Here is a 27,960-nt window from a genome sequence, read left to right as displayed (position 1 = left end):
ACCACACAAAACGGGCAAATGTTCTATCATTAAGCTATAATCTCAGTTTTATAAGTCATCTTTCTGAAGGTTCACAAAACATTCATTATGTAAACTTAGCCACTTATGACAAGCAGTACTACATATGTGGTCACATTCGCAAATTACTGTAAATATTTAATACTCCAAAATTAGACAGACAATGGGGGGCAGAAACTGGAAGGTACATCAAAGACACATACATACAGGCTAGGAGAACTCTTTTTTCTTTTGGAAATGTTTGTGGGTGTGCACACATATACAAGCATGGGACACCTTGTGGGGGTCGTTTCTCTCCTCCTGCCACTTAGGGTCTACAAAATGAAATCGGTTGTCATTTTTCCATAGCAAGCAACTTTACCTATTGAGATACTTGCAGGCCCTTAACTCCTTTTTCATTCTTTTTTTTAAAAAGAGTCTCATGTAGCCCAGAATGACTTCAAACTCACTATGTAGCTGGAGATGACCCTGGCCTGCTCATCCTCCCATTTTAACCTCCCAAATGCTGGGATTACAAGTGTGGCCCGCTGGGCCTTGTAGCATTTTCAGTTTTAACAAGATTTGGAAAATACAGTGTATAAAATTTTCAAAGGGACAATTAATTCCCTTTGCCTTTAGGGAAAATGAGGTACTGTCACTCTAGATTCAGAGACACTCAAAGTACTTCTTCAAAGTTCATGAAATTGATCTTCTCTGAGGACTAGAGCTCAAAGCCTTAAAAAAGACAAATCCACTTATCATGTAACAAACTACTTTGCTGAATCTATGTCAGTTATGCTGTATCATCTTCATTAGTTTGTTCTCTTACATTATAACAACATATTCAATGTAGATGGATTTGGCAATCTATAAAATTATCTTTAAGATTAATATCAATGCACTAATTTATATAGTCTTATAAATGTTGTTTTATCAACTAGGTTCCTATTAAAAGTTTCACTGTAATGATTCTCCACTTTAGAACATGCTAGATTTAAGAACGAAACATGAGTTTGACAGTTTGGGTGATCGAATCAGTGCCAGTGAGTAAAACCACAACTAACACTTTATGGGCCATTGATACAGAAAACAGACAGCACCCAATTTCATCCTAATTATTTTTGAGTGTCTATACACAGGTCTGGCACTGTGATAGGCTGTGGGACTACAATAAATAACTGAAACACAGACTCTGTCTTGGGAACCGTAATAATAAAAAAGATGTAGCAACTCTGTTATACTAATTATTTGTGCATGTAGTGGTGGTGGTGGGTGCCTACAGAGGCCAAAAGAAAGTGACAGATCTCCCCGGGAGTTAGAGCTAAAGGCAGTTATGAACCACCGAACATGTGTGCTGGGAACCATGTTCTACTAGAAGAGCAAGTGCTCACAACCACTGAACCATCTCCCTAGCCCCTGTAACAACTCTTACAGAATATCATCTAATTAACTGGGATTGACATGTAAAACAGGCTTGTTTCTAATTTAAATAAAAAATATTAGTCACAATGGTCTCTAGCCTAAGCACTATTGAGGACGTTTCTTTTATTTTTAATATTCACATTGTACACAAATTAGATACAGGTTCATGGTGATAGCTGACCTCTTTCATTTATTTTTAAAATGTAATGCTATTATGATTCTAGTCTAATCATATTTACTTATAAACACAAACTCATTAAACAAGTATGTCTAGAGTACTGACATAGTTCTATGTTTCTGGACCTTTTTATTCACCTCAACACTAATATGTCACAATAAAAAGTAAGTTATAAAATTTTTTATAACATGGAATATTCTAAGCATAATGATAGCATATTTACAAGACCTTGGCAATCAAACACAAAACATGAGGAAATGAGCAAAAACGGCACTCTTTTAATATCAGTGACTAGAGTGCTCACCAAGAGTAAATCAAATATAAGAAGAGCATTGAAGTCCAAAGTGGATGTTGTAAATCTTAGCTCACATTCAATGACGTCCAGTCATCCTGACCCTGCAACTAAGTCAGCACTTGGGAATTCATTGCTACCTAGATTGAACAAATTCAACTTGTGAGGGATTCCAATACAATAAACAATCCTCCATTAGCAAAACTCGGAAATAATTACTTGTCCCTTGGAAATTCATTTTGTCCATGGTGGTTTTCAATTTTTCCTTTATAGCATAAACTCCTTGGGTTGTCAGGGAAGACAGCTGTTTCAGTAAGGAATACCAGAGCTCATAAGAAGCACTTCTGTAAGTCAGAAGATACATAACTGTGGACAGTATAGAAAGTTGCTCTATTTCTATAGATTCTCAAATATTTCAGCTGTAGGTTTGGAGAGTTCTATTACATCAGGGAACTGGGGAATGGTTCCATTTTGATATGATATAATACAAAACAGTCTCTTCAGAAAGCAGCTTATTAAAATGGTAGGGAAATAGAAGCAACTCTGTAGAAAAGGTCACAGATGAATAATTTGTGCAAGACCTATCACATTTACAAGTAACAAGTCTTATAACTGTTTTGAAAACATCTAGTCCTGTCTTAACAATTGTGGCTTCCACTAGTGGTTATGTTTGGCATATTATTAAGAACCCAAGAACTAGATTCACAATTCTTCAATTTTCTGGTCTTAGGACACTTTTACATGTTTTAAAGTTACTGATGTCTTCAAACAACCTTTGTTTATTTAGGTTATTTCTAGTGACATTTACCAGATTAGAAGTTAATACTAAGGAATGAAAAATATTTATTCATTCAATTAACATAATCATAAATACATAACCTAAGTTTATTAAAGTAACTATTATGTCTTCAAAATATTGTAAGGAAGAGAGAGGTCATTTATCATTTAGGCAAACCTTTTCAATGTCTGACTTATTACAAGGGAACTCATAGCAGCTGGAAATTGTGGTATTTTAGTGGAAGCACGTGAAGCAAACTTTTAATCACAGAAATGATGCAACCAGAGAACTAAGTGTTGCTTTATTCATATTTTCTAGATAATTGTATATACTGCACTTCAATCCTATCCCCAAACTGAATTCTTAATTAGGTATAAGATGGAATTTGAAACTGTTATCAATGGACCCTCCCTACTTGGTTAAATGGAAATTCATCAGTTTGCCTTGCATATTGAATGGATCTTTTATTTATCCACACCTCCCCCATCCCGTGTTTGTGTCTCTGTGTGTGTCCATGTGTGTGTGTACATGGTTCTGTGGGGGGCTCCTTTATAGGTATGTGAGTACATGTCTATGTTTGTGGACCTGTGGAGACCAGAGGTCAGCTTTAGGGGTCACTCCCCATAAGTCATCTACCCTGGTTTTTCAGACAAGGTCTTTCATTGGTCTAGATCTCACTAAGAGGCTAGGCTGACTGGCCAGCAAACCCCAGGGATCCACCTGTCTCAATCTCCCAGGTACTGGTGCTGTAAATGTGCAAATTGTACCCAGCTTTGTCACATGGGTTCTGGGGCAAGCACTTAATCAATTGGGACACATCCTCAGCCTCATTTATCCACTTTAATATTTTGCACTGATCATCTGGAAACTCTTGGCTCACTGGATTATACAGATATAAATGATAACTCATTTCAAGACCATGCAATATTTAAAAGAGTAGATCAGCTGTTAATATCAACCCTGATGTTATCAGAAAAGTTCACATAACCAGGAAGTTATCAAGTTCAAATGGTGGGTACTTTTTTTAAATTCCAATTTTGCCTGAAAACTTGGAATTATATCGTTGGCAGCAAGTACTGTCAGTGGTTTTCCTTGAAATGACAGGCTCAGTTTTCATTTTTGAGAAAAGGTCTTCAAAATATTTAGCTCTGAAGAGCTCCTGTTTGTCAGTAGGTTGTCAAGTTAAAAGGAGGCATTTGAAGAGAATAGCTAGTTCAGCTGACAGCTCTATCCCACATGAGCTTTTCCTCCAAACACAACACTTCATTGTGGTGTAAGCTGCTTCATGCCTACTTCACATCTCATCACATAGAAATACAACTAATAGGAGTAGCATAGGGGAGAGACTTAACATCTGTTACTTGATTCATTCATCAGGGCATTTTTAAGTGATCTTCGGTTTTATTTTTAATTTTTAAACAATGTTTTATTAATTGTTGAGATTTCACACAGTGTACTTTTAGCATATCCACTCCTCTCCTTCAACTCCACTCAATTCCATCCCCACCTCCCTACCCACCCAACTTCGTATTCTCTCATTTTAAAAAATCCATCAAGTCCAATTAGTATTGTCCAAATACTGCTGAGTGTGGGGCCTGCCATGGAGCTTGCTCCTCCCAGGCAGGCGTCATGCCCTTAAAGAAAAAGGATTCATCCTCTGCCAGAAGCTATTAAATGACCATAGCTCCTGAGCTAGGGGTAGGGCTTCAGGCCCACCTCCCCCTTCCATGTTGTCATTTTGTCTGGCTTTATCTTACAAAGGTCTTGTACATTCTGTCATACAAACTGTGAGTTCATATGTGAAACTGACTTCCTGTTGTATTCAGAAAATGCTGTTCCTTGTAGACATCCACCACTGATGGCTTCCAATCATTCTGCCCCCTCTTCCACAGTAATCACTGAGCCTTGTAGAGAGAGATGTAATATAGACTCCCCATTTAGAGCTGAGCATGCCACAATATTGCGGATATTCTTATGTGAAGTTGACATTTTCTTTTCTCTATAAGTGCACAGGGGTAGGAAATACAATTAGTACCATTTTGTGCTCTGGTCTTAATTTGTTGCTAGCAGATAGGCTGAGTGTGATGGCATGTGCCTTTAATCCCAGGCCTCAGGAGGCAGAGGCAGGTGAATCTCTGTGAGTACAAGGTCAGCCTGGTCTACAGAGTGAGTTTCCAAATAGCCAGAGTTATGCAGTGAGGCCATGTCTCAAAAAATGATGCTAGCAGTTTTCTTCACTATGCTTTTGCATCATTTGTATAAATATGAGCACACTGACTGATGTAAATGATGTCTAAGTGTTAGTATGACTTTTTGGACTACTGAGAAATTGAAAGGGACCAAGAACAGTTCTTTGGCAACATTTTAAGATATTTTAGGGAATAAATCAATGATCCTCAAACTTTAACGTGATGAGGCTTAACTGGGAGTCAGGACATCTGGGGTGGGATGTGAAAATCTGCCGATTTGATTAGTTTTATGGGCTATTTTGTGGCATGCAGACAATACTTAGTGTTACATTGGAGTTTGATTATAGCTTGACTGATATTAAGGTTAAATAATTTCAAGACAGTGGTCCAATCACTCTGTCTAGAAAAATATCAATTGTTTCTTACATATAGAAAATCTCTGCCAAGAGAATCATTTTTTTAACTATGCAACACACTTCATACAGAGAAGTTTGGAAATTAGCCCCATTTGGGAAGGTCCTACGTCCTGTCCTGGATGAAATTACAGACTCTGAAGATTCCTCCCCCCAAGGAGGGCCTCACCCTCCCTGGGGAATGATGTCAGGATTGGGAGGAGGGGGGAGGGAGGACTGGTGGAGGGACAACGGAGGAGGGGTGGGAGAGGGAGCTGGAACTGACATGTGAAGCATGCATGCATGTTTCTAAGACATAATTTATTTTTAAAAATTTTTTAAAAAAGAAATAACCCCACTCCTTTCCCATTACAATACATCTCCCTCCATTGTCACTGATATCATCTAAATTATCAATGACAAATTCCTAACTAGTCTCCAAACCACCAGCCTATTTCTTTGATTTGCTCTCTTTGTGGCTTCAGGAAATTTTTCTACATTCACATTATTCTTTTGGTTAAATGTTCTTTAAAAGGTCCATGTGACATACAGAAGGAGGTTTAATGTCCTTTTAGAATATCCTGGCACATCTGGGTTAGAAGTCTAATTTAAGTAACATAGTGCATACTCCTCTGGAAGTTACATGCTTTACTTGTCCTTCACAGCACTCTATGAACTTCTTCAGGTTGGTGACAATGTCTTTCATCATTGTATCTATGACATCTAGTACAGTGGCCATTACATTTGTCCAATAAACACTTGTTAAGTGGAGTTTTAAGTATATAGTGTCCTCTTGTCCACAATCTTATTTTCTGACATTTCAATTACCTATATTCCAAAACTATTGTACAGAAAAATCTCAGAAGTAAAAAAACCATAAACTTTCATTTAATTATATTGCTATAATTATTCTACTTTACTCTTATTTTTTGTTCCTAATCCTTACTCTACTTAATTTATAAAGTTTATCATAGGTATGCATGTAAAGGAAGGAAACACATTTTATATATATGGTTTAGGACTTGAGTGAAACATCTTGGGCTATCGTGAGTTATAATATATTTAGTGGTCCTTCAAATCTTGATTTAATCTGAAAACCAAATTCATTCTTTTAAGATAATCACTGTTGAACATTCTAAGATATGCCTCTTTCTCACATACAAAGGTGTCATATCTAGACAGGGTATGCCTGCCAACAGAAAGCACATGAGATATACGTTGAGAAAAAGCTGAAGATTAATGGTACTCTATAGACCTTGTGTGCAGTGCAGTGATGACTCAGCTAAAATGGCCATATTGATAGGCTTGCTCCAGTGAAGACAATAATCCCTTTCCAACCTGGAGCTTGGTCATATCTCATTTTCAGAATTAAATTTAAGCACCAGGACACAGGCCATTTGGGTGCCACGGTCAGGCTAGAATACAGTCTACAGTCATCTATTTCACTAGGAAAGCAGTGGTTTTAGTACTTAGGATATTGTTCAGAGCGCACACAAGAAAGCCCTCGAAGCAGCTATAAGAGGTCACTATATAACTTTAAACTATGTTGATCATGAGAAATATATATATATATATATATATATTATTGCAAGATTCAACAGAATACAAGTTATCCAGTTAACAACACATCTGCAATTATATTGAAATTTTTGATGTTATTTTCTTTTGCCATAATGGGACTAATTTCATCATTTAATGTTGTTACTCATATATGATTTCCAAATGAATGCTAGTAAACGATAGCATCATGTATTCAATCCCTTAGAGTACTAAACTGTGCAATAATCAGAATTGTTCCGAATCTGATGGAACAGTTGATGGCACAGGGTGAAGCAAACACTGACTAACAAGACATTAGACGAGATCGGGCGCGTTCAGGGTGGTATGGCAGTAGACCTAACAAGACATTAGAATGGTAGTTTACTGAGCAGTAATCAAAAGGCAACTAGATGGAAGTGCTAAGGATTTCAGAGAAAGGAAACCCATGCATGTGAATATGTGATATTTGGTTTCATATTGATCAGCTTTGTTTTCCTACATTATGAAGCCATAGGAAGGAGAATTCCACTGACTAAATTGCTGCTATATCCATGGGCAAAACATATGGATGCAGAATATAGTCACAGCCTAGACTTGGAAGCTTACCCTTCAACTGGAACACAGCCTCCAGCACTTGCCACTTTACTCTGAAATGTCTTAGGTCAAATGAACTAACTTAAGGACATATAGAAGAAAGATATGCTTTGGATCTTAAACGGTGCCCAACTCTAGACATCAGCCACTGTTATTGTTGTATAGACCTGAAATTCCTACCTAAGCTGACATTTGAGAGCTAGACTATGCCATTTAGATTTGCACTGCTGTGACAAAATACCTGGGACAACTTTCAAAGAAAAAAGGGTCGATTTTGGCTAAAAACTTCAAAGGGTTCAATCCATGATAATTTGGGCTGGGAACTTGCTTCAGTTGCTTTTTGGACACGTAGCAAAGCAGATCATCATGGGTAGTGTGTAGCAGAACAAAGCTACTTACCACATAAATAACATGAGATAAAGAGGTCAGAGAAAAGGCCAAGGTGCCAATATTCCCTTCAGCGGCCCACTCCCTTCATTTCATTAGGCTCCCGTCTAGAAGATGTACCACCTTCCAGTAGTAACAAAGGCTGAGGACTGTAAGCGTTTCGGGATGGGTCAGGACAGGATGGAACAGGAGTGGGTCAGGTATTCTGGCACTCGGGAGTCACAGAATACTCAGTGTTACACAGCTCAGGTGGAAAGGTATCCTGGAGCTCGGAGCCAAGGATACTGAGTGTTACACAGCTCAGGTGGAAAGGTATCCTGGAGCTCGGGAGCCACGGACCACCACAGGTTGCAGTAAGCTTGGCAGCTTACAGACTTGCCTCAGAGAAAGGCTTCTCCGGTGTATCAGCTCCGCTCCAGCAGGACAGGGTCTTCCAGCTGGGGATGTTCGCCTAGTGTAGCAGTTTTGCTGGGCAGGAGGTTTCTCGGGGGAAGTTGCTACAGTTCAGCTCTGCTCCTGGAGAGCGGAGAGCAGGGAGCCGGGAGCAGAGTGTAACAACTCTGCTCTGCCAAGGAAGGTTTCCCGGGCAAGTGTTACAGCGCTGCTCGCTCTGCTCCGCTCTGCTCTGCTCTGCTCTGCTCTGCCCAGGGTCGCCTCTGCTTGCTCTGCTCTGCTCTGCCCAGGGTCGCCTCTGCTCTGTCGCCGCCGCAAAAGAAGATCTTCACCCGAAGCTCATCCAAAGGGGTTTATTGGAAGACAGCTGGAGCAGCCAAGCTGAACATACACAGGGTTTATATAGGGATTGGGGAAGTTTTTCCAGAGTAGGGATTGGTCCGATTTCAGTGCTGAGCTCAGATTGGCTAGAGCTCTGCTCCGGGATTGGTTACTTTTTTTACACAGGATTAGGGTCAGATTTGGCTCTGGTTTCAGGGCCAAAGTGTGTTTCTTTCTCTGGTCCTTTTTAGCCTTTTGGCTCCAATTTTAGGGCCAGGGTACATTTCTTTCACTGACTCTGATTCCAGGGACAAAGTGTGTTCCTTTGGCACTGGTTTTAGGGTCAGGGTACATTTCTTTGGTTGTGGTTGCAGGGCCAAAGTGTGTTTCTTTGGCTCTGCTCAGGGTGTGTTTCTTTGACTGGTCCCTTTTCCCTACAAGGACCAAGCCTTTTTTAACACATGTTCCCTTGGGAGACATTCCAGATCAAAAATGTAGCACTGATTAAACTATTATTGATGAGGAAAACTTCAATACAGCCTGAAACTGTGAAATCTATGGAAAGAAGCAATGATGTTGCAATTTATGTCTATGTATTACTTGATCAAACTTCAACTCCTGTCACATCCAACATATGGGAGGTTCAAACTTTTGGTAGCTTTGGAAACTCTTTTTTCATACTCTTAGGTAATAGTTTGGAACAGGGACATTTATTTGGAAATTACATTATCATTATAGTTCAGGACACTAACTAGACTTTTATAAGTTAAAGAAGATTCTGTAATGCCTTTGCATAACTTCACACACACACACGTACACATATATATGTATCTCTTAGATGTACCCAGAAGTCATAAATATGATTACCTGAGTATATTGGATTTCTTTTTGTATAAAGAATCAAATGGCTAGCTTCTATGTTATACCTCCACAGATAACTTAAATCATGTTTTTATCCTTTCATAATAAATTGCTTCTAAGATTCATTAAAAAGACAAGACTTGTCTGTATATATCTACACTGAACATTCATCTGCATGATCTAAAAGGTACAAACCATACGCATAAATGTTTGTCACACTTGAAGCATTCTGTCATTGCCATAATGAGTTGAGGTAACTCTACTGGTTTAATCACTTCTGTAAATTGACACGACTTTGATATAGTTAAAGTTACGAGGCCAAATTAAAAAAAAATAGTGGGAAAAATTGTCAAGTGCACGCTAATCAGAATTCCCAAATTATATTTCAGATGTTTAGTATTTTGGAGGTAAAAAGGAAGTCTAAAGATAAAGGAGTTCAGAAATGATACATTGAATGAAGTTGAAGCGAGTTTTCTTAACATATTAGAGGCTCTGAGAAATGCTATAGGGATGTGCACTATTACTCTCCAAGACTGGGCTATCGTTTAGGCGAAAGGAAAATTAAGCTTTCCTTTTAATGTATTAAAATGTGCACCTAATTCTTTATCTAAATTTATCCATCATAATAAACCTATAATGTAGACATAATTATTATTCTCTACTCTACATGGGTAGAAATCAAGTTTTAAAGAGATTAATTTGGCAAAGCTCACAAAGCTATTACAGGAGATAAATGAACTGGGAATCATATCAAAATCCATCTGATTCCTGAATCCCTTCCCTTTACCTCTGTGCCAGAAAAGGAGCCATGAACATTTCTGTTGATAGGGTATAAGGTTTTGTTTTTACTTTTAAAAATGGAAATGCATAGAAGGAATGGAAGGCATGACAGTTGTTCCTATATCCCATTTCTCTTTGTTTGACAGGTTTTTCATTTTCTTTCTTTTTTTGTCTTTGTTTGTTTTCTTACTGTGTGGAGACCAAACCCAGAGACTCGAATATGATAGGCAAGTGGTCTGCCACTGAGTTACATCCCTAGTTGTCCTTGTTTTATACTGAGACAGGGTCTCACCATGTAGTCCAGGCTGACATCAAACTCTGACTATGACAACAGATATTTGCCACCATACTTGGACTCATTTCTTCGTTATGCAACTTTCCTATAATATCTTAGAAGCTACCAAGAAAAATAGCAGTATGGGTGTTGCTGCTATTTTCTTTTTTGAATGTAAAACAATTTCATATTTCAAAGAATGGTATTGAACAACTAAAATAGCCAATGGAAAGGTACTATGTTTCAAACCAATAAACAACTACTAGTAAAAAGTTCAAGAGAACTAACATTCTTCAATTGTTCACTATGTGTTCAACACTTTATAGCATCAGGGAGAATAGGCATTGCTAGGTCTCCTTCATAAACAAGATAACTGAGGTTCAGGTTGCCAAAATACCCCATATTACATATTTACTCATGGATAAAGCAGGAATTCATGACAAGCAATCAGACTCAAGGACATCTGTTCTTGCATTGTAAAATACTATCTTCCATTTTCAAATTGAACAACTTCACCCTTGGTACCATAGAGTGAAAAAAAATAAAACAATCAAGTAGCTTTCCTTACTACCAAAGGCTATCTGCAGCCCTTTAATTACATTATTCAAGGTCAAGTAAATTCCCTTACTTTGTTAGCAAGTTTAACCAACAAGCATTGGTCAAACAGTAGAAGGGAAAATGCAGTGGTTTGAGGGTACCATTGAAATATTCCATTCAGGTGGAAAGATTTTTAGGACTCGGGGAGCAAATGACATTCAAAAGGCTCAGAAAATAAACAACTCATAAGTCTCAGAAAATTCCCGAAACTTAACAAAATTCAAAAGCTCCCCCCCAAGTTTCTGGGAAAAGTTGAGGGAGGGAATAGAATATGAACACAATATATTATATGAAAAAATGTAATGAAAGAATGTACTGTGGGAAGGATCTGGGAGGAGACAAGGGAGGGGAAATCATAATCAGAATACACTTTATGATAAATTTTAATTTTTTCAAAAAGTTTTAAAAATGAAATAAAAAAGCACTCCCACAGTTATTTAAGCATGAACTACTATTGGAGAAAAGTTTCCAGCTGGTTGGGCTGGCTACAAGTCTTGCAGGGAGCTCCAAGGATGCAACTTTTATGAGTTTTCACCCATGATTTTCAGTGATGCAGCTGCTTTGAACCATCCATACTCCTGTGAATAATCCCAATAAACTCACTAGTTCATGAAGCTAGACTCGGGTGGAATTGTTTCTTTAGGCAACACCTTATCTGAGATGAGTAGATGCTTGCTCATGTCTTCCCAGGAAAAGACATACAACAGAGGATTACAGAAAGGAGGTGAGAGATTATATTTACATTGGTCAGTTCTGATATCTCATGCCTCTTGCCTTCATGTGAAAGTGAAATAGAATTGGTGAAAAGCAAGAATTTGATGCAAACCTTCTGTAGAAGAGGATTTTGGGAATAGTGCTATATAGATGGTTTGTTCATGGCTTTGTGAATGATAATCTCATAGAAAATAATTACATTTTCTAGTATCTATCCAAATGACTAATTTTTTAAGAAGATAAAAGATGAACTTGTAAAGCTGATGGCTAACTAAAGCACAAGTCAAACTTAAGATATTAAACAAATTATGTAAGAACACAGGCCGGAGACATGGTTCAGCAGTTAGGAACACTGGCTGCTCTTCCAGAGGACTCTGTTTCAGTCCCTACATGCAGCTGGTAGTTCTACAACTCCAGTGCCAGCAGGTCCAAGGCACTACAGACATGTGGTGCACAGACACATATGGAAGCAAATGCACATACACAGAAATTAAAAGTAGATGAAAATATCATTTAAAAATTAACACCATTATGTGTTATTAGAATAAATAAATAATCTCCAGAGATTATCAAATATTAGGAAAACAAAATTTCATCAGGGCTCACCACACGGGAACTCCGTGAGGGAGAACTGTGATCCATGTGACCAAGAAGCCGAAAACAATGAAGTTCATAGCAGGACACTGGAAGGATGTAATAAGCCAAAGAGCTACAGGACGCTCATTATAAGCAACACGAGCCACACTAATGGGTAATATTCTAAAGTTTATTTGTAAGCTAATTGTTTGGAACTAGACATAACACTTTTTTCTCCCCAGTAATGTTGCTAGAAGAAATTGGATATTCCAAAAGAGCACACAGACTACTGCATGTTAAAATGCTCTGAGGACTAAAACCTAAGAAAATAAAAACTATTACTTAACCTTAAATTTAATGAAGCTTCTCAAAAAATTATATCACTATAATACCTAAAGCAAAACAAACAAAACCATTTCAGGTTTATCTTGAATCCTGTAACATGAGAAAATGTATCTAATCTGGAAGATTATATAACTGATTGGTTTTGCAGCAATTATGGGAATGAGTGTAACTAAACACTCGAGGTCATCATATGTCAAGAGCACGGATTTTTTTATATAGTGATTAATTTCACTTCGGGCATCGAGCAGGAAGAAGGCAACAGAGTTCAGAAACTGAGGCAAGAGAGAGGATGAATATAGAGCAAAGAGGAGAAATCAAGGGAGAAGTAAAAGAATGGGAACACATCCATCTGTGCAAAATATACGAGTACCTAAGATAGAATTTAGCAAACTAGGAAAGTTAGAGAGTATGGGGGTAAAAAACAGAGCACGTTTCTTAAGAGGAAAATAAATGGTACCATATCAATGTACATAATCATAGGTTTCTTGTATGAACCATCAACTGGTGGAGTTTCACATAGGAGAAAGTAATTTCAAGGGAAATTAAGAAGTATTCAGTTTTAATGAGCCAAAATGTTCTATCCATCATTAATAAAGTATAAAACAAGAATACTAAGGCTCTCCACTGTTCTTAGTCCAGTAAAAAAATCTTTCCCTTTCCTTAGAGTGACAAAAACTATCAGAGAACATAGTACTGCTGGGTGGAAATTGTCAACATTGAATTCTTTAAGCCAGGCACAGTCTTAAAAAGTCCTGAATAAAATGGATGCTGGAGAATGCTAGTAAGATTCAGCAAGCCTTTTCTGGAAAAGAAAAGAAAATACGAAGATGAGGTAGGTATGTTTCTATGTGTACAAAGGGAGGCTAAACATTTTAAATATAAAAGAAAAAAGAAACATTTCATAACAAGATAGGAAGACACAAGACCTACAAGTTCTTTAGTGTTGGAGTCTCATTTTTTACATATGAAAAAATCAATTAGTGTTTAGAAGACGGATGCAACCTAATCTAATCAACACACAACTGTATTCAAAAGGTCAAAGAAATTCCTAAATTCTCAGTCTGTAAATCATTCTATAATCACATGTTCTAATCATACTGCAGTATTAATTCTTTCTTTAAGCTCTACCAAACTATTGGAATGCTGAGGGTTTTTTAAAACAATTTTTCTGTACAAAAGTAAAATATATTCATATTAAGAAATCAGAAAATAAAAGACAAGGAAGAGAAAAACAACCTGTAATTTCACCAACAATGTTAATAATATGGTGTTATTTTCTTTTTAAATGCCAAGATAACATTAATTGCAGGCAGCATTTGTCTAAGCCACTTCGATATTTTCTCTGAAATGGTAATGTCTAAAGTGATCATAAAGGCACAACAAATTTTAGTACTGTCATCCTACAGAAAAGGTCAAAATGAATAGAGTTAACTCACAGTCGCAGATTGGTACCTAACTTGATTGTTCAAGTGTTAAAACTGAGTAACTCACAATTAGATTCTGAACCCAATAACCTTCAATTACATCTGGTTTCCTACTGCTCAGCATGAATCACCAGACTTTGTTTTGCTAGAAAAAATCAATACTGTAGTTAGTCTATTGGCAAATGCAAGCAGAACACATACCATGATGCAAAGAAGGCTATATACATCTGAAAAAGAGAGCAGGAAAAGGGATAAGAACAAAAGACTCATGCAGAGCTGCAAAGTAGAGCAGAGTGTAGCAACTGGGAACTGTCTTCCTATCATTATCAACACACACACACACACACACACACACACACACACACACACACACACACACACACAAGTATTTGGTAATAAAATAACACCCTATGCTGGGCAGTGACGCTGCACACCTTTAATTCCAGCACTCAAACAGAGGTAGGTGAATCTCTGTGAGTTCGAGGACAGCCTGGTCTACAAAGTGAGTTCCAGGACAGCCAGGGCTATACAGAGAAACTGTCTCAAAAATAAATAAATAAATAAATAACACCCTTCAATATGTAGGGGAGGATAATCACTATACAGTTTCTATAGCTGATTGGGCTATCACATACTACAAGGGGACTGTCCCTCAAGTGACACAAAAAGTTTAGCTTTGTTTCACATTGGGCTATTCTATTATCTTCTGGGGTTTGGTATTATTTCATTTTATCAAGTTAGGTGCAGGTTACACAAGTGCTTTCATTTGTGAAAAAAATCCATTGAGTTATGAGCTAATGATTTATGTACCTTTTTACTATGCATGTTATACTGAACTAATATATACATATATATACACATACATACATACATACATATTCTTTTTTTCCAGTGCTGGATCCTCAACCCAGTGCAATCCTCTCCAAAACTACATGGCACACTGTCAAATAAAGTTTGGAAAAACTCCAGTGATATTTTACAGTTGGAAGGACAGAAATGTATTTTAAAGCTACTTCAGTGAATGAGGCACAACTTCATCAAGCAATAGGGAGCTGGGAGGAAATCTCAACTATAAAAAAGACATCACCTATAGAAATATTAACAGAAGGATAACTAAAGCGCAAATGCTGATCAAACCCTTCAAAGGAAGCTAAGGATATCACTCAGTTGGTAGACTGCTTGCCTAGCATGCATGAAGGCCTGGGTTTCATCCTCTGCACCAAATACACTGAGCTTGGTGCTGCACACCTGTAACCCCAGCACCCTGGTGGCTGAGGCTTGAAGATCAGTATCTCAAGGTCATCATGGGTTACATAGGATGATGGAGGCTGGCTTGGGATACACCATACCCTGTCTCAGGAAAGAAAAAGTATTTCAAAAGAGCAAAGTCTCAATAGACAATGCACATGGAGTAACATAAACAACTTTATAACTGTTGAGTACATCTTTACATAAACATCTACGGAAAACACATTTTGGTTTTAACCCATGTAAATCACACTTTCTTCATCCAACTGTTGCACTTCTTCTCTGATGGCTAATGGAGGTTCAGTTCAGTTCCAGCCCCTGGTTAACTGTCATGACTTCAACTAGAAGAGAATTCCTTTTTCAATTTTACCCACACAAGGAAAATTTGTTTTTATTTTTTTATTTAAATTAGAACAAGCTTGCTTCACATGTCAATCCCAGATCCCTCTCCCTCCCCTCCTCCCCAGCCCCCCAAACCCCTCTCCATCCCCCCCTTCCATCCCCAACGAGGGTGAGGCCCTCCATGGGGGATCTCCAAAGTCTGTCATATCATCCGAGGCAGGGGCTAGGTCCTCCTTCATTTGTCCAGGCTGAGAGACCATCTCTCCATGTGGAATGCACTCCCAAGTCCATTCTTACACCAGGGATAAATACTGATCTACTATCTGAGGCCCCATAGATTGTAAAAGCATTGAGTTTTGATACAGGGTTGTAGTATACATAGTACATATGTAGAATTTAAAAAATAATATATTATTAGGAAAAGAAAATTATGGTTAAAACAGTAAATATGACTAATGGATTTTTCTACAAATGTGTATGCTTTTTCAAAATTTTCTGAATATTACTACAAATTATGAAAAATTAACTACTACAATAAAAGTAAAATAAAAAGCTATAGCCATATATGGAAAAATACAAGAAAGACTATTAATGGTGTTTACTTCTGTGCTAGGGAATGTTGAGTAATACATTTTTTACATCTTACCTATACTTGGTTCTGTAATCAGAAAATAACAAAGAAAAGGTATGTATGTACTGTGTACACTACACTCCTAAACTGCAACTCAGTGCTTTTTATTACAAATTTTTCACAAGTTTAGAAATGGGAACAAAGGCAATAAAAAGAAGGGGAACACAGAGGCGTTAGTATATATGTGATAATACATATTTTACAGAGATGGAGGGAGTAAAACCTTTCTTTATTTGCACAGAAAACAACGTGCGAATCTAGTTATATTTCCCTTTAAAGATAGGACTTTAAAGATGCTGGGAAATTCAACATGTTCAATGGAAGCATTTTAATTGGAGACACAAGTTGAAGGCTGGCATAAATAGTTTTTTTAACACCCCAAAATAGCACAGGCTAAGCACAATGTAAAAACTCGAGTGTGTCATTATTTTCTTGTTACCCAGGTAGTTTTGTTTAAAAACTCCCATAGAATTTTGACATTAGACTGGTCACTATAGAAATTAGGGTGCCTCTATTCTCTTCATATATTCTCCCTGCTATGAAATCCTAAGTCCTTTTACTTGATTTTGTAGACTGAAACACAGTACTCTAAACAAAATGAAGTCCAGTTTCCAGTCCTAAAATACTTTTCGAGCAGCTGTTATGACCCTTTAGCACTTGACTCTTTGGGTGTTTAGGATAATCCAAAAATCATTTCTAAAGTGCATCCAAAAGAAAGGTTCTGTTAGGAATCTAAAGACTGACAAAACACTACAATGACTGCCATCCAGCAGGAGGCAAAATATGTCAACAAGTACCAACTGGCAAAAGGCAGAAAGTATGAGACATGAACTGCTGTTTAGCCAAAAAATCTGTTTTGTTTCAGGTGTGGGCTGTAGCAGGCAGAAGAAAAGTTGTATTTCATAGAAATACGACAATTGAATCTCATATATGTGTGTAATTATTGTGTGCTAATTGCAAGCTGAAACTGGCTGGATTTGGTGACCCATCTAGCTTCAGGCTACTCAGGCTTACATAGTGAGGCCCTGTCTCAAATAAGTAAGCAAGCTAAACTGTTTTTTGTTTTGTTTTGATTTGGTTTCTCTGTATTGTTTTGGAGGCTGTCCTGGAACTTGCTCTGTATTCCAGGATGGCCTCGAACTCACAGAGATCCACCTGCCTCTGCCTCCCGACTCAATCAAGCTAAACTGTTTTTAAAGAAAAACTATTTTAAGAGATAAAGACGCATTTGCGCTGAAGTTTGAAAAGTGGGAGGGTTTCTGGGCTGTAGAATTGGGAAGAAAAACAGCGGAAGTGCACTCAAACAGCCAGCTGAAGAGTTTGCTGCCCAAGCCTGATGGCTGGGGTCGGACCCCCGGGCCCCAGGGTGAAGGAGACTCCACTCCTGAAGGATGTCCTCCGACTTTGACATGTATTCTACGATATGCGCACCACATTCCCACAATAATTTTAAAAAAGACTAAACAAAGCTGGGCATTGGTGGCGTACGCCTTTAATCCCAGCACTCGGGAGGCTGAGGCAGGCAGATCTCTGTGAGTTAGAGGCCAGCCTGGAATACAGAGTGAGTTCCAGGACAGCCTCCAAAACAATACAGAGAAACCCTCTCTTGTAAACAAAAACAAAAATGACTAAACAAAGGACAAAGTACATTTCAGGCATCAATGAGAGAGGAGAAATACAAAGTTTTCAAAGCGCTTTGGGACAACTTTATTAAGTCCTGTATACTATGCTGAGCAACAAATTGTCAAATGTATAAGCAAGGCATTTATGTGATCAGAGTCGTGCTCTGGTAGCAACATGGAAGAACTTCGTGCAGGCAGGAAGAAAATGACTGGAGGCAAGGAGACCAATCAGAAAGCTAACTGCAGCTCTCCAAGAGAAGACATGGGAACTGAAAGCAGGGTATTAATTATCACAAGACCGAAGGGGACTGTATGACACTATTTAAAGTGATAGCATCAACTTGATGCCACAGCTGTTTATAAAAGAGAGGGGAGCTGTGAGCAGAGAGTGCAATGGAAAAGAAGTGGTAGGCAAACCAGCGAATAAAACAGGGAAGCAAGAGCTCACAATATCAAATACAGTACTGCACATCTGGAAATGGCTACGGTATTGAAAATCATCACCACCCAATCCTCCAATCAACTTATTCTACTGGGAAAGTTACTATTCTAGAAGAAAAAAGGGAGTCAAGCAGGTATCGGGACTGTGATAAATCAGCAGAAAACAGTATTTCAGGGCCAGGTGTGATGGCGCTCACCTTTAATCCCAGCGCTAGGGAGGCAGAGGAAAGTGGATCTCTGTGAGTTCAAGGCAGGCCTGGTCTATTGAGTGAGACAGCTCAGACAAACAGTATTTTAAAGTCCCCTTTGAATGGAAAAAAGATTGGGAGCTTAACTGAGAAGAAGCTATTAAAAAATGCCAAAGCTTGGAAGATCAACAGTTTATCCTTGTGAAAAAAGAATTCTACCCGATCTACTCTATGCCTAGAGGGGTTAAAGTTAAGATTTTGAGTGATGTGGACTTTGAAATACTGGAGGCTGCTCATTTTCAAATTTTGTTTTCTAAACATAGGACTCAATTTTCATTTATAAAATACATTTAACTAGCTTACTAGGATCACAAAGAACATTTCATCCACACCATCTCATTTAATCCTAGCAACTTGATGAGGTTTTTAAAATTATGCCTATCATATATGAGAGAGCTCAGAGAAGTAAAATAACTGCCCTAGAGATTAGAAATAGTAAGTGGCAGGCCCTCATTCTCTTAATTAATGTACTGCACCAGATTTCAAAAAAGTACACAGGCAACTTTTATATACCCAACTGTGTTTGACTGGCAAGTACTCAATTATTAAGTCACACCGTTTAGTTCATTCATTTTTTAAATAAAGTCCTAAGGAACAAGGCTTCCCCTGCCACCTCTTTCCATATGTTTCAAGCTCTTGTGAATGTGTCATAGACATGATGACTGTATGTAGCTCTGCATGGGCCTTTCAATAAATTCATGCCTGCCCTTATTGATGCAAGGAAAATTGTACAGGCGAGTGTACAGATCACTTCAACCTGTAGGCTATTCTCAATTAGACAGCAGGCATGTTTTAGGACCATCTGCTTGAGCCTCGAAAGAACAGTAAGTTGTGCAATTGAGAAAGCTTGCTTCGCATACTTCATTGTGAAAAATCTACATTTTATCTTTTTCCTTTTGATGAATAACTTTATTTTTATTTATTTATTATTTAAGTTAGAAACAAGCTTGTTTCACATGTCAATCTAGATGGCCTCGGTGGTTACTCTTAATTTTGGCTGCGTCTCATCTGATTTTCATATTTGAAGTGATTCTGAATAATTAAACATGGCTAGCAAATTCTCCCCAGAATTTTTATTCAGGTTTCTGGATAAACTTGGTTGAAATCTATAGATTCAGGCATTCCACAGCAAGCGATTACTTCACATGTATCCTTTGCAATGACCTATGTGAAGCAGGGTTTTCTGAAACTATTTAAATCCATAATTGGATTGCTAATCTTGACTACAATGTCTGTTTTTCAATAAATAATAATGTCCATGTAGAAAGCCTACTACATAGTAGGAGGGAAACAGAATTTTATTTGTCTCCTAAAACTATGAGATAAATATCCTTAACAGGAGTCTAGTAGCTTAACTAGGAACTCTCTAAATAAAACATATTATTCAACTGGAAATCATTCATGCAAATGAATCTCATTTGGAGAAGACTAAGTCAAATCCTTGTAAAATCAGATAGCCAAATAAAGACTTTAAATTTTCCTAAGCCTGATTGTTCAACTCTAGTAGCCTTTAAAATGTAATTGCATTCTAATCAATGTATTATCATCTAGGAAGGATGCAGTTTGCTCCCTTAATCAATATACCAAACCTAAGAACTCCAGCATTTCAGAGCTTATCCAGAGTGTTCTCTCATCTTAGCTGTATCTCTGCATGCTCTGCCAACTCGGTGCCCACCCTCTAGACCTACACTACCATTTGACACATAGCTTGCACAAGGTCACAAAGCTGGGACAAGCAAAGGGGCTTGGAAGAACTCAAATCTCTGGAGTTCCGGTTCAGTGCTCTTTCCATTATACCACACAGCCACTCAATGCAAGTGCTCTCCAGGCAGGGCCAGTGGTACAACTGTAAGCAACACATAAATCCTCATGCAGTTAAATAACTAAATTCCTTTCTTCGGGCACTCCTAAAGAATTCTCCATATCTGCTAACCTTCCGTTGCATTGTCCTAGACTCCTGAAGGTTTTATTTCATTTTCCCCTAGAGGCAAACCTGTGGATAATCGGTTTCTTATTATCCTGTCTCATTTGACTGATGAGAGTACCAAGACTCAGAGTTCAGATAAGTTGCCCAAGGTCACAGGACTAGTGAGCACCGGAGCAGAAATTTGAGTCAAGGTCTGACTTTAGGCCCAGCTCTTAACAGCCATGAAACATTGTTAATTGTCTCTTCCGTTTTCTCCCCTGCTCTTTTTTTTTCCCTTTGTCCTTCAGGGCCTAGGATCACAAATCACCAAAAGGGAGGTTTCTGGAAGGGCAGCTACAAGGGGTAAAACTGTCACCACCACCAAGCCCACACATTTGGAAGTACCTGGACTACTTTTACAAACTCTGGGCCTTTATTTTTTCAGTAATACAAATCACCTGCTTTGGAACTCAAGAACCTAAATCAGATTTGTAAAGAGGCAAACAAAAGCACTGATAACAAGAAGTATTGGGATGCTAGACCACTGGGCGCAGAACTCCAAAGCTAAAGTTTCCACCAAAATTACAATGAGGTTAACCGAGTACTGTAACACAATCTTGTACTTGATACATAGGAAACGAACGTGAAGAGAAACCAGAGAGAGGAGAGAAATCCGTTTTTATACTGCAAAGAGATTCCCAGGCGATGTTCCTCCCTCATAGTTTAAAAGCCAATGTCCACCCTCCCACACCCTTAATCCTAGGCAAAGCACCCTCATGAAACACCAGGAAAAGACGCAAAAGCCTCTGCTGTGCAGGCAAAAGCCTCTGCTGTGCCGGCCTCTGTGCCCCCCCCCCCAGTTTGTCTTACCCTTTTCCTTTCCACCACAGGCAAATTAAATTTTGAAGAAATTTTTTGAACCCAACCCCCACACCTGGCGAATCTCAGGGAGGACCCTGCTCTACTCAGTGGGGGCAAAAAGGTCACCCGCTTTCTTTCCAAGCAAGGGGAAAAGGGGGAGGCGAGCACTGAGGTTAAACTGGGGAAACTGGTCACGGTAGAGGTTTGAAGAGGTGCAAATTAGTAGCTGCACTCACCCGGGTGAGACATGGGGATGACCTCATTGCGGGTCCCAGGGAAGTTAAAGATGACGGCTCCAGAAGCCCCTCTCTCAGAAGCCAGATGGATCTTGTCCGCGAAGGTACAACCTCCGCCGCGTTGGATGAGGGCCAACCAAGACACTTGCATCGTGGGCACGGTGAAATTGGTGTGCGGGTTACAGGCGTTGAGTGCCCCGGGGCCGTCGGGCGGTACCAGGACCCCAGAGACGGGCTCCAGCGGCGAGTCCTGGCCATACACGCCCTCCTCGCTCAGCTCCCACACCGTGCGGTTCACTCCGGTGTGCGGAACCCGCCAGGATACGTTGAGGTACGCGGTCCACACAGCTTCGGCTCCCCGGGAAGCGGGTGCGTGCGGACTCAGAGCCAGAAGGAAGCACCAAGCCAGCAGCCGGGCAGCTCCGCAGCCACCGCGGCAACTGACCCGGGTCCCTGGCGGCGGCCCCATGGCGTGCTCTTGGCGGGAGACCCCGGCCGGAGCTAGGTGCGAGCCAGGTGGGGAGCCTGTGGCCAGCAGCCGGCGCGCCGCCAGCGAGGTCGCAGGCTGCCTGCGGGCACGCAGCTGTGGCGGCCAGGCTACTGCAGAAGCAGAGCCCTCCCGCAAGAGCTAGAGATGCTTGCTCCCGACTGCCGCGGCCGCGTCGGGCTCTGGGACGCTAGCGCGAAGCTCCGCCCAGTAGGCTGGGGGTAGAGGTGGCTGGGAGAGAGGGAGAGAGAGAGAGAGAGAGAGCGGAAAGGACACTGCGGGATCCGCCTCTTAAAAGGGTCACAGGGTGGGAAAGCCTTACAGGAGAGACTCTTGAGGTTGGGCAGCCAGGTGTGTCGGGTCCTCTTTGGGAAGAATGTAAGGGCGAGAAGCCAGAGAATGTGCCAATTTACGAGCTTTCAGTTCTGATTCCGGTTGGAGTCCCTTTTGAAAGGCACGAATACCTTGTTCCCTCTTATTTGCCTGAAGGGGAGTTCGGACTTTTTGGTAGGAGAATGGGAAAGTACTTCTGAAAAGCCCCAGGTCCAGAGGGTGTAAATTCTGAGTAGGTGGCTAGTCTGGGGTTAGATGTTTCCTGGTTTCTACAGTAAGGACAAGCAAAAAGTTCATGCTCCCTGCTCCCTTTACTAAATGATTTTCTTAGTGGCCACAAATTGTACATTTTTCTTTACCTGATCTCAGCCAGCCCTATCTGTGTGAGAGTGTCTTTCCTACAATTACCCCAGGCTAACACATTGCACCAGATGCCTCTTGCAAGCAAACTTGACAGTCAAAACAGAATTACCATCTTCACCCATCTCAAAGACAAGCCTTTTTTCCTCCACCAACCACAAATCAGGTTTGACCTAACAGATATTCCAGCACTATTCATGATCTTAACTGGATTGCCTTTCTAGACTGAGGCTGACCCACCTGGACAATTCACTGGTGTCACTGTTGGATATGAAATACTCATACTTCAGTATACATCTCTGTCAATGCTATCAGTGACTACATTTACTGGATTCTTAAGAATGTGTGTGGAAGTAAGTTGAATTAATATACTTGGTGACGGGCAATTCAGAGTTTATTTATGATTTAATTTGGGACGGGGTCTCCCAGCCTGGGACTAACTAAGAGGAGGACAGATTCGAAGTTGGCTTGTCTACTTGAGATTACAGTTAAGATCATGTGATATATGATCGTTTTTAACCTTTAGAATTTACTTCTCTGTGCCTCAGTATCTCCATAAATTGTAAAATGGGGATAATAGTGATGACCTCATGGAGTTGTTCAGATGGATAAAAATCTTCATATAAAGCACTTAGAGCCCTTCTTAGCAGAGTGTTAAAATTATATTAAATACTGTTACTCGACAAGTTTAGGGGCACAAGAGTTCTATAATATTGAGGTTGTTACCTTGCAGTAATAATCAGAGATAATGATGTTCACCAGTCAGGCTTTGTTACTTTCTTGGTTCAGTCTACTTTCCGACACAACATTCCCAAGCACTCTTTTCCAAATCATTGACCCAGCATTTACTTAATAGTATTTCCCAAGATTGAGTATCGGTTTGTTCTATTCTTGATATTCTTAGGACCCTAGAGAAATCTAGAGGAAAATTAACACCTTCTATCAAACACCAACTAAAATATAAGTGAATATTCTGTGAAGCATGAACCTTGAGTATTAAAAGGAACTTTAGGAATCATTTGGGGTAGATGTGGGATCAGTAGAAAAATACTTCCCTTCCAATGTCAATGCTGTTAACCTTTGAGATTTAAAATACCCAAACAAAAAGTAGAGTAGCATCATTCATCTTTAAGAAATAGTATAATTCCAGAAATTATCTGAGTTTGTTAATGAAGAACACTCAAAATGTAATTTAAACAATATTACTTGAATGAAAATCAACTGTATTGTTCTTTGAAGAGAATGAATATGGAGAGATGCTTATTCATATTATTTATTATTTCTTAAATTTTTATCTCACATCCACTATATGCTATGAACTAAATGTTAAGTCAAATAAAATATCGACTATGCTTTTCTAAAGCTCATGAAAGAGTAAGAAGCGATCATTGCATTACTCAATAATGTACGCATATGATACTGTCTCTATAATAAAGGTCTACACAGACCAATAGTGAATAATACAGAAGAGCCCCCTGTCCCAGACTATGAAACAGGGAAAGTATACATCTGTGCTGAGCTCAACAGGACTAGTCTTTCTAGGCAAAGAGCAGCACAAGAGACGGCATGGGGCCCTGAAAGAGAAGTGCTGGAAACTTCTAAGTGCAAAATGGTTCAAACCTAGAGTGTGAACGGGACAGTAATGCAAGAGAACGAAGCTCAGCGGTAGAAAACTTGACTAACATATGTGAGGCTCTGGGTCTGTCCCCAACACTCAAAAAATTAAGTAATGAAAAAAAAGATAGAATTGAAGGCCAGACCTCCAGAGTACTTGGAGTAAAGCTAGGAAGTGTCTGGACTTGATCCAGAAAAGTAATATAATCAGTATTTAAACACAGAGTAATATCAGATCTGCAATTTCAAGATCATTATGGCTTCTGTGTGGATAATAGATTGGAAGGAACAAGAATAGTATCAGGGATCTGAGGTAGACTTTTGACAGTACTCCAAGTGGGAAATGAAGGTAGCCTGGACAGGAGACATGAGAAGATGTGGGCAGAATTCGTTGTGGAGGGCAAATCAGTAGCACTTATTTTGAGGGGTGGTACAGAAGGAGGAATAGGTTGTGGCCTTTGGTTCTAAAGACTGGATTATTCAGTCAGGGAGTACAGGAAGAGGCCTTAAAATGTATACAGTTGATAAGAAAGAGATGTTGATTTTAAGCTGTATGTAATGTAACCAGGTAGAGCCGGTAGTATGGTAGGTCATTGGCTTTTACTGAACACTTACTAAATGTAAGGCACTGAAAAGGCAGAGGCATAAAGGGAAAATCCATTTAAATGAAGTTGGGGTTTAACATGAGAGTGAGAGAGATAGGCAGATAGTAGCCATATATAACAATGAACAGTATGATATAGTAAAGTGTAGGTGTTCATTAAACGAAGAGGATAAAGTTGATATTCAGGTACAAGTAACCGTATATGAGGATAGCAGAGAACAATCAGGAGACTAACATTCAGATATAAGCTACCAAAAGGGGAGATAAAGAAAACAAAACTAGTCAAGTCGGTGGGACATGAAGAGATTAAAATATGCAGAATTAATATACTCCTCACCTATGAACACAGCAAATTTGACAAAATGATTAGCTGTTGCTAATCCTCGGTGGTGGGCATATAGGTGTCAAACTATTTTTCATAACTTGTCTGTGCGTTTTGTACTTTTTGTAATTAATGAGTTTAAATTGTGAATTTTAAATTTTCTTTAATGTCTATGTTTATTTTGCCTGCATGTATGTATTGTATCATGTGAGTGCCCAGTGCTTATGAAGGTCAGAAGATGGCCTTGAAGCCTCTGGAACTGGAGTTACAGGAACTCATGAGCTACCAAAAGGGTGCTGGGAAATGAACCCAGGTTCTTTGAAAGAGCAGTCAGTACTCTTAACCGCTGAACCATCTCTCCATCCCCTAAGTTGTGGATTTATATTAGTGGAACATAAGAATAGTACAACAGATCTTGGTTTAAAGTCCATCCAGACTGTTATGGAGACAAGACTGGTAATAGAGAGACTAGCAAGGAAGCTAATGTCACCAGATTTCTTTGGGAGGTCTAGCCCAATTATGAAATGGAGACATCAGGCTTGATGACGCGAACCATTAAGCATCCCCTTGCTCTGAGTCCATCCTCACCAAGCAACCTTCTTATTATCATTTAGCTTCTCATGTAAATATGCCTACAGGGAGATAATACACTCATCAGCAAAAACTAGTATCAAGTCCATTTAGAAGTTACCCTTCTCATTATAAATTAATCAATTGGCATTCTGGCTTACATATTGGCCTCCTGTGAATTTGGTTAACTGTGAGTCAGTTCCCAAGAGCCCAGTCTCTGGTTATACTACCAGTTAAATTTCAAAGCTTTCAAAGCGGAGAGCCAGATTGTCGATCCTAATTGCGTCAAGGTCTTTCCATGATGAGGAACTTGCCTGCTGTCCCTACCTTATCCCCATGTCTTACTGCAGAATATTTTCACCCGACAACAGTTGCCTACTACTAAGAGTTAAGTCTGCTGCTCATCGGGATCATCACCGTTGTCGGGGACATGACTAGAAATGTTGGCACCCATTTCTGCTTCAGTACTTGCAGTATCAGATCTCACTCCTTCACAAAGCATGGCATGCTGAGTAAGATTACACTTTCCGTGTTGGAAAGTTCCCCTTCCTGTTAGTTAATATAGTTCAATTCTCTCCCTTCCCCCTTTCCCACTCTTTTCTTCTGATTCTGGATCCACAGTGTTTCCATAGTATCCTTGGCCACATCCCTATTCAACTAGCACCTTTTCTCTCCGGAATTGCCTAGAACCAATCTCCCCTGATTCCTGACAATTGAGTTGATTAATTCTAGGAATATTCTCTCAGAGTGCTACACTCCTTAGGGCTAATTAATAACAGTTACTCGACTAATGTTCTTTAAACATTACCAGGTGTTTTACATACTTATCTCCACTTATTATTATCCCCATCTTTTTTTTTTAACAGAACAGGAAGCAGGCTCAAAATTAGCAGCAGGCCTAAAGCAGTTAAACAGAAGCCGAATTCCAATGCAGTTCTGACTATAAGTATTAATAGCTGATAATGACTCACACCACTTCTCTGTAGAGTGGCATGCACACTGTAACTTCTTTTTATGCTAAGGGAAGTTTAGGGAGTGTTTCTCATTTACATTTCAGGCACTATCACCACTGAGGGAGGGAATAATAATTGAGCCAAGAGCCTTTTTGTATTATTCAAATTCTACCACAAAGATGAATGCTGCAAAATGTTTCTATCAACAGCAGCAAATGAAACAGCCCTGAGCAGGCTCTATCTAGTGATGCACTGATAAAGCGCAGCAGCATCCTGCAGGAGCAGCAGTGTGGCACCACTGTGGCAGATTAAGTTTCCTATCTGCAAAGGCATAGAGATGAACGATAATGTGCAGTCTAAAACATAGCTACAAAAAAAAATGAGACATCGCATCTGACCTCTTACCATGAAACAAATGACAAAACACAGCCTGGAATAACTGGTGTCTTCCACATCAGCGACGGTGTAGGTATACAGCTGGACAGCATAGGTGTGTAGGCTCTATAGAGCATGCATGGCAGCTGTTATATGGCTAGCAAGATGAAAATGATGGGGAGGGGGTAGAGAGAAAGAAGAGCTGAACAAAGGGAAGCAAAACACCAACATGTAAGGCTACTTCATATTTCCAGATAAAGTATCATCACTTGCAAATGCAAACATGCCTCAGTTAGCCCACACTGGTCTACAGTCGTTTTTTTCACACACGCAAAGAAAGGACAGAACTTCAGGGAGGGGCATAGCAACAGTCAGTATGCTGCCCCTAAAACTCAGAACTGGCTCCTTCTGTCCATTATTAATAGCTGTAAATGAGAACCTACTATGGTCCATGCAGCTTTTGCCTGTAGAGATAATGTACTATATCTTAACAAAAGAAGAAACGGGCCCAGGTCTAGGAGCCTGATGATATCACCCATGGTTACTAAGTGGCAGAGTTGGAATTTGACCTGATGTCCAAGTATAAAACCACACTCTTCCCATTTTTCTCTCTTTCCACATTAAATAACACTACACTGAAAAATAAAAGCAAAAAAAAGGGCTTTTTATTTACTGAGAACCTACTACATACCAGGCACCTTACTAGGATTTATTATATTCTCAGTTTTTTTTACAACATACAGAATTATTAAAA

The 27,960-nt window shown here is 39.3% G+C and overlaps 1 protein-coding gene across 3 annotated transcripts in view; it reads right to left on the bottom strand.

Moving 5' to 3' along the window:
- Rnf128 (ring finger protein 128) overlaps nucleotides 1–27,960 on the bottom strand; it is a 101,540-nt gene that overhangs the window by 35,604 nt on the left and 37,976 nt on the right. Inside the window, exon 1 of one of the 3 annotated variants that reach the window (XM_005076700.4) lies at nucleotides 21,589–22,253. The exons of the other annotated variants lie outside the window; for them this stretch is intronic. Coding sequence (XP_005076757.1) covers nucleotides 21,589–22,057 — 469 coding nt within the window. The 5' untranslated portion in view covers nucleotides 22,058–22,253. Of the gene's footprint in view, nucleotides 1–21,588; nucleotides 22,254–27,960 lie in introns of those variants that run through there. 3 annotated transcript variants of the gene reach the window in all.

This window comes from Mesocricetus auratus, unplaced genomic scaffold (genome assembly GCF_017639785.1).
Source record: "Mesocricetus auratus isolate SY011 unplaced genomic scaffold, BCM_Maur_2.0 Super-Scaffold_100003, whole genome shotgun sequence".
Lineage (NCBI taxonomy): Eukaryota > Metazoa > Chordata > Mammalia > Rodentia > Cricetidae > Mesocricetus > Mesocricetus auratus.
Note: the sequence above shows the minus strand (reverse complement) of the source record. Positions and strands in the feature narration are given on the sequence as shown.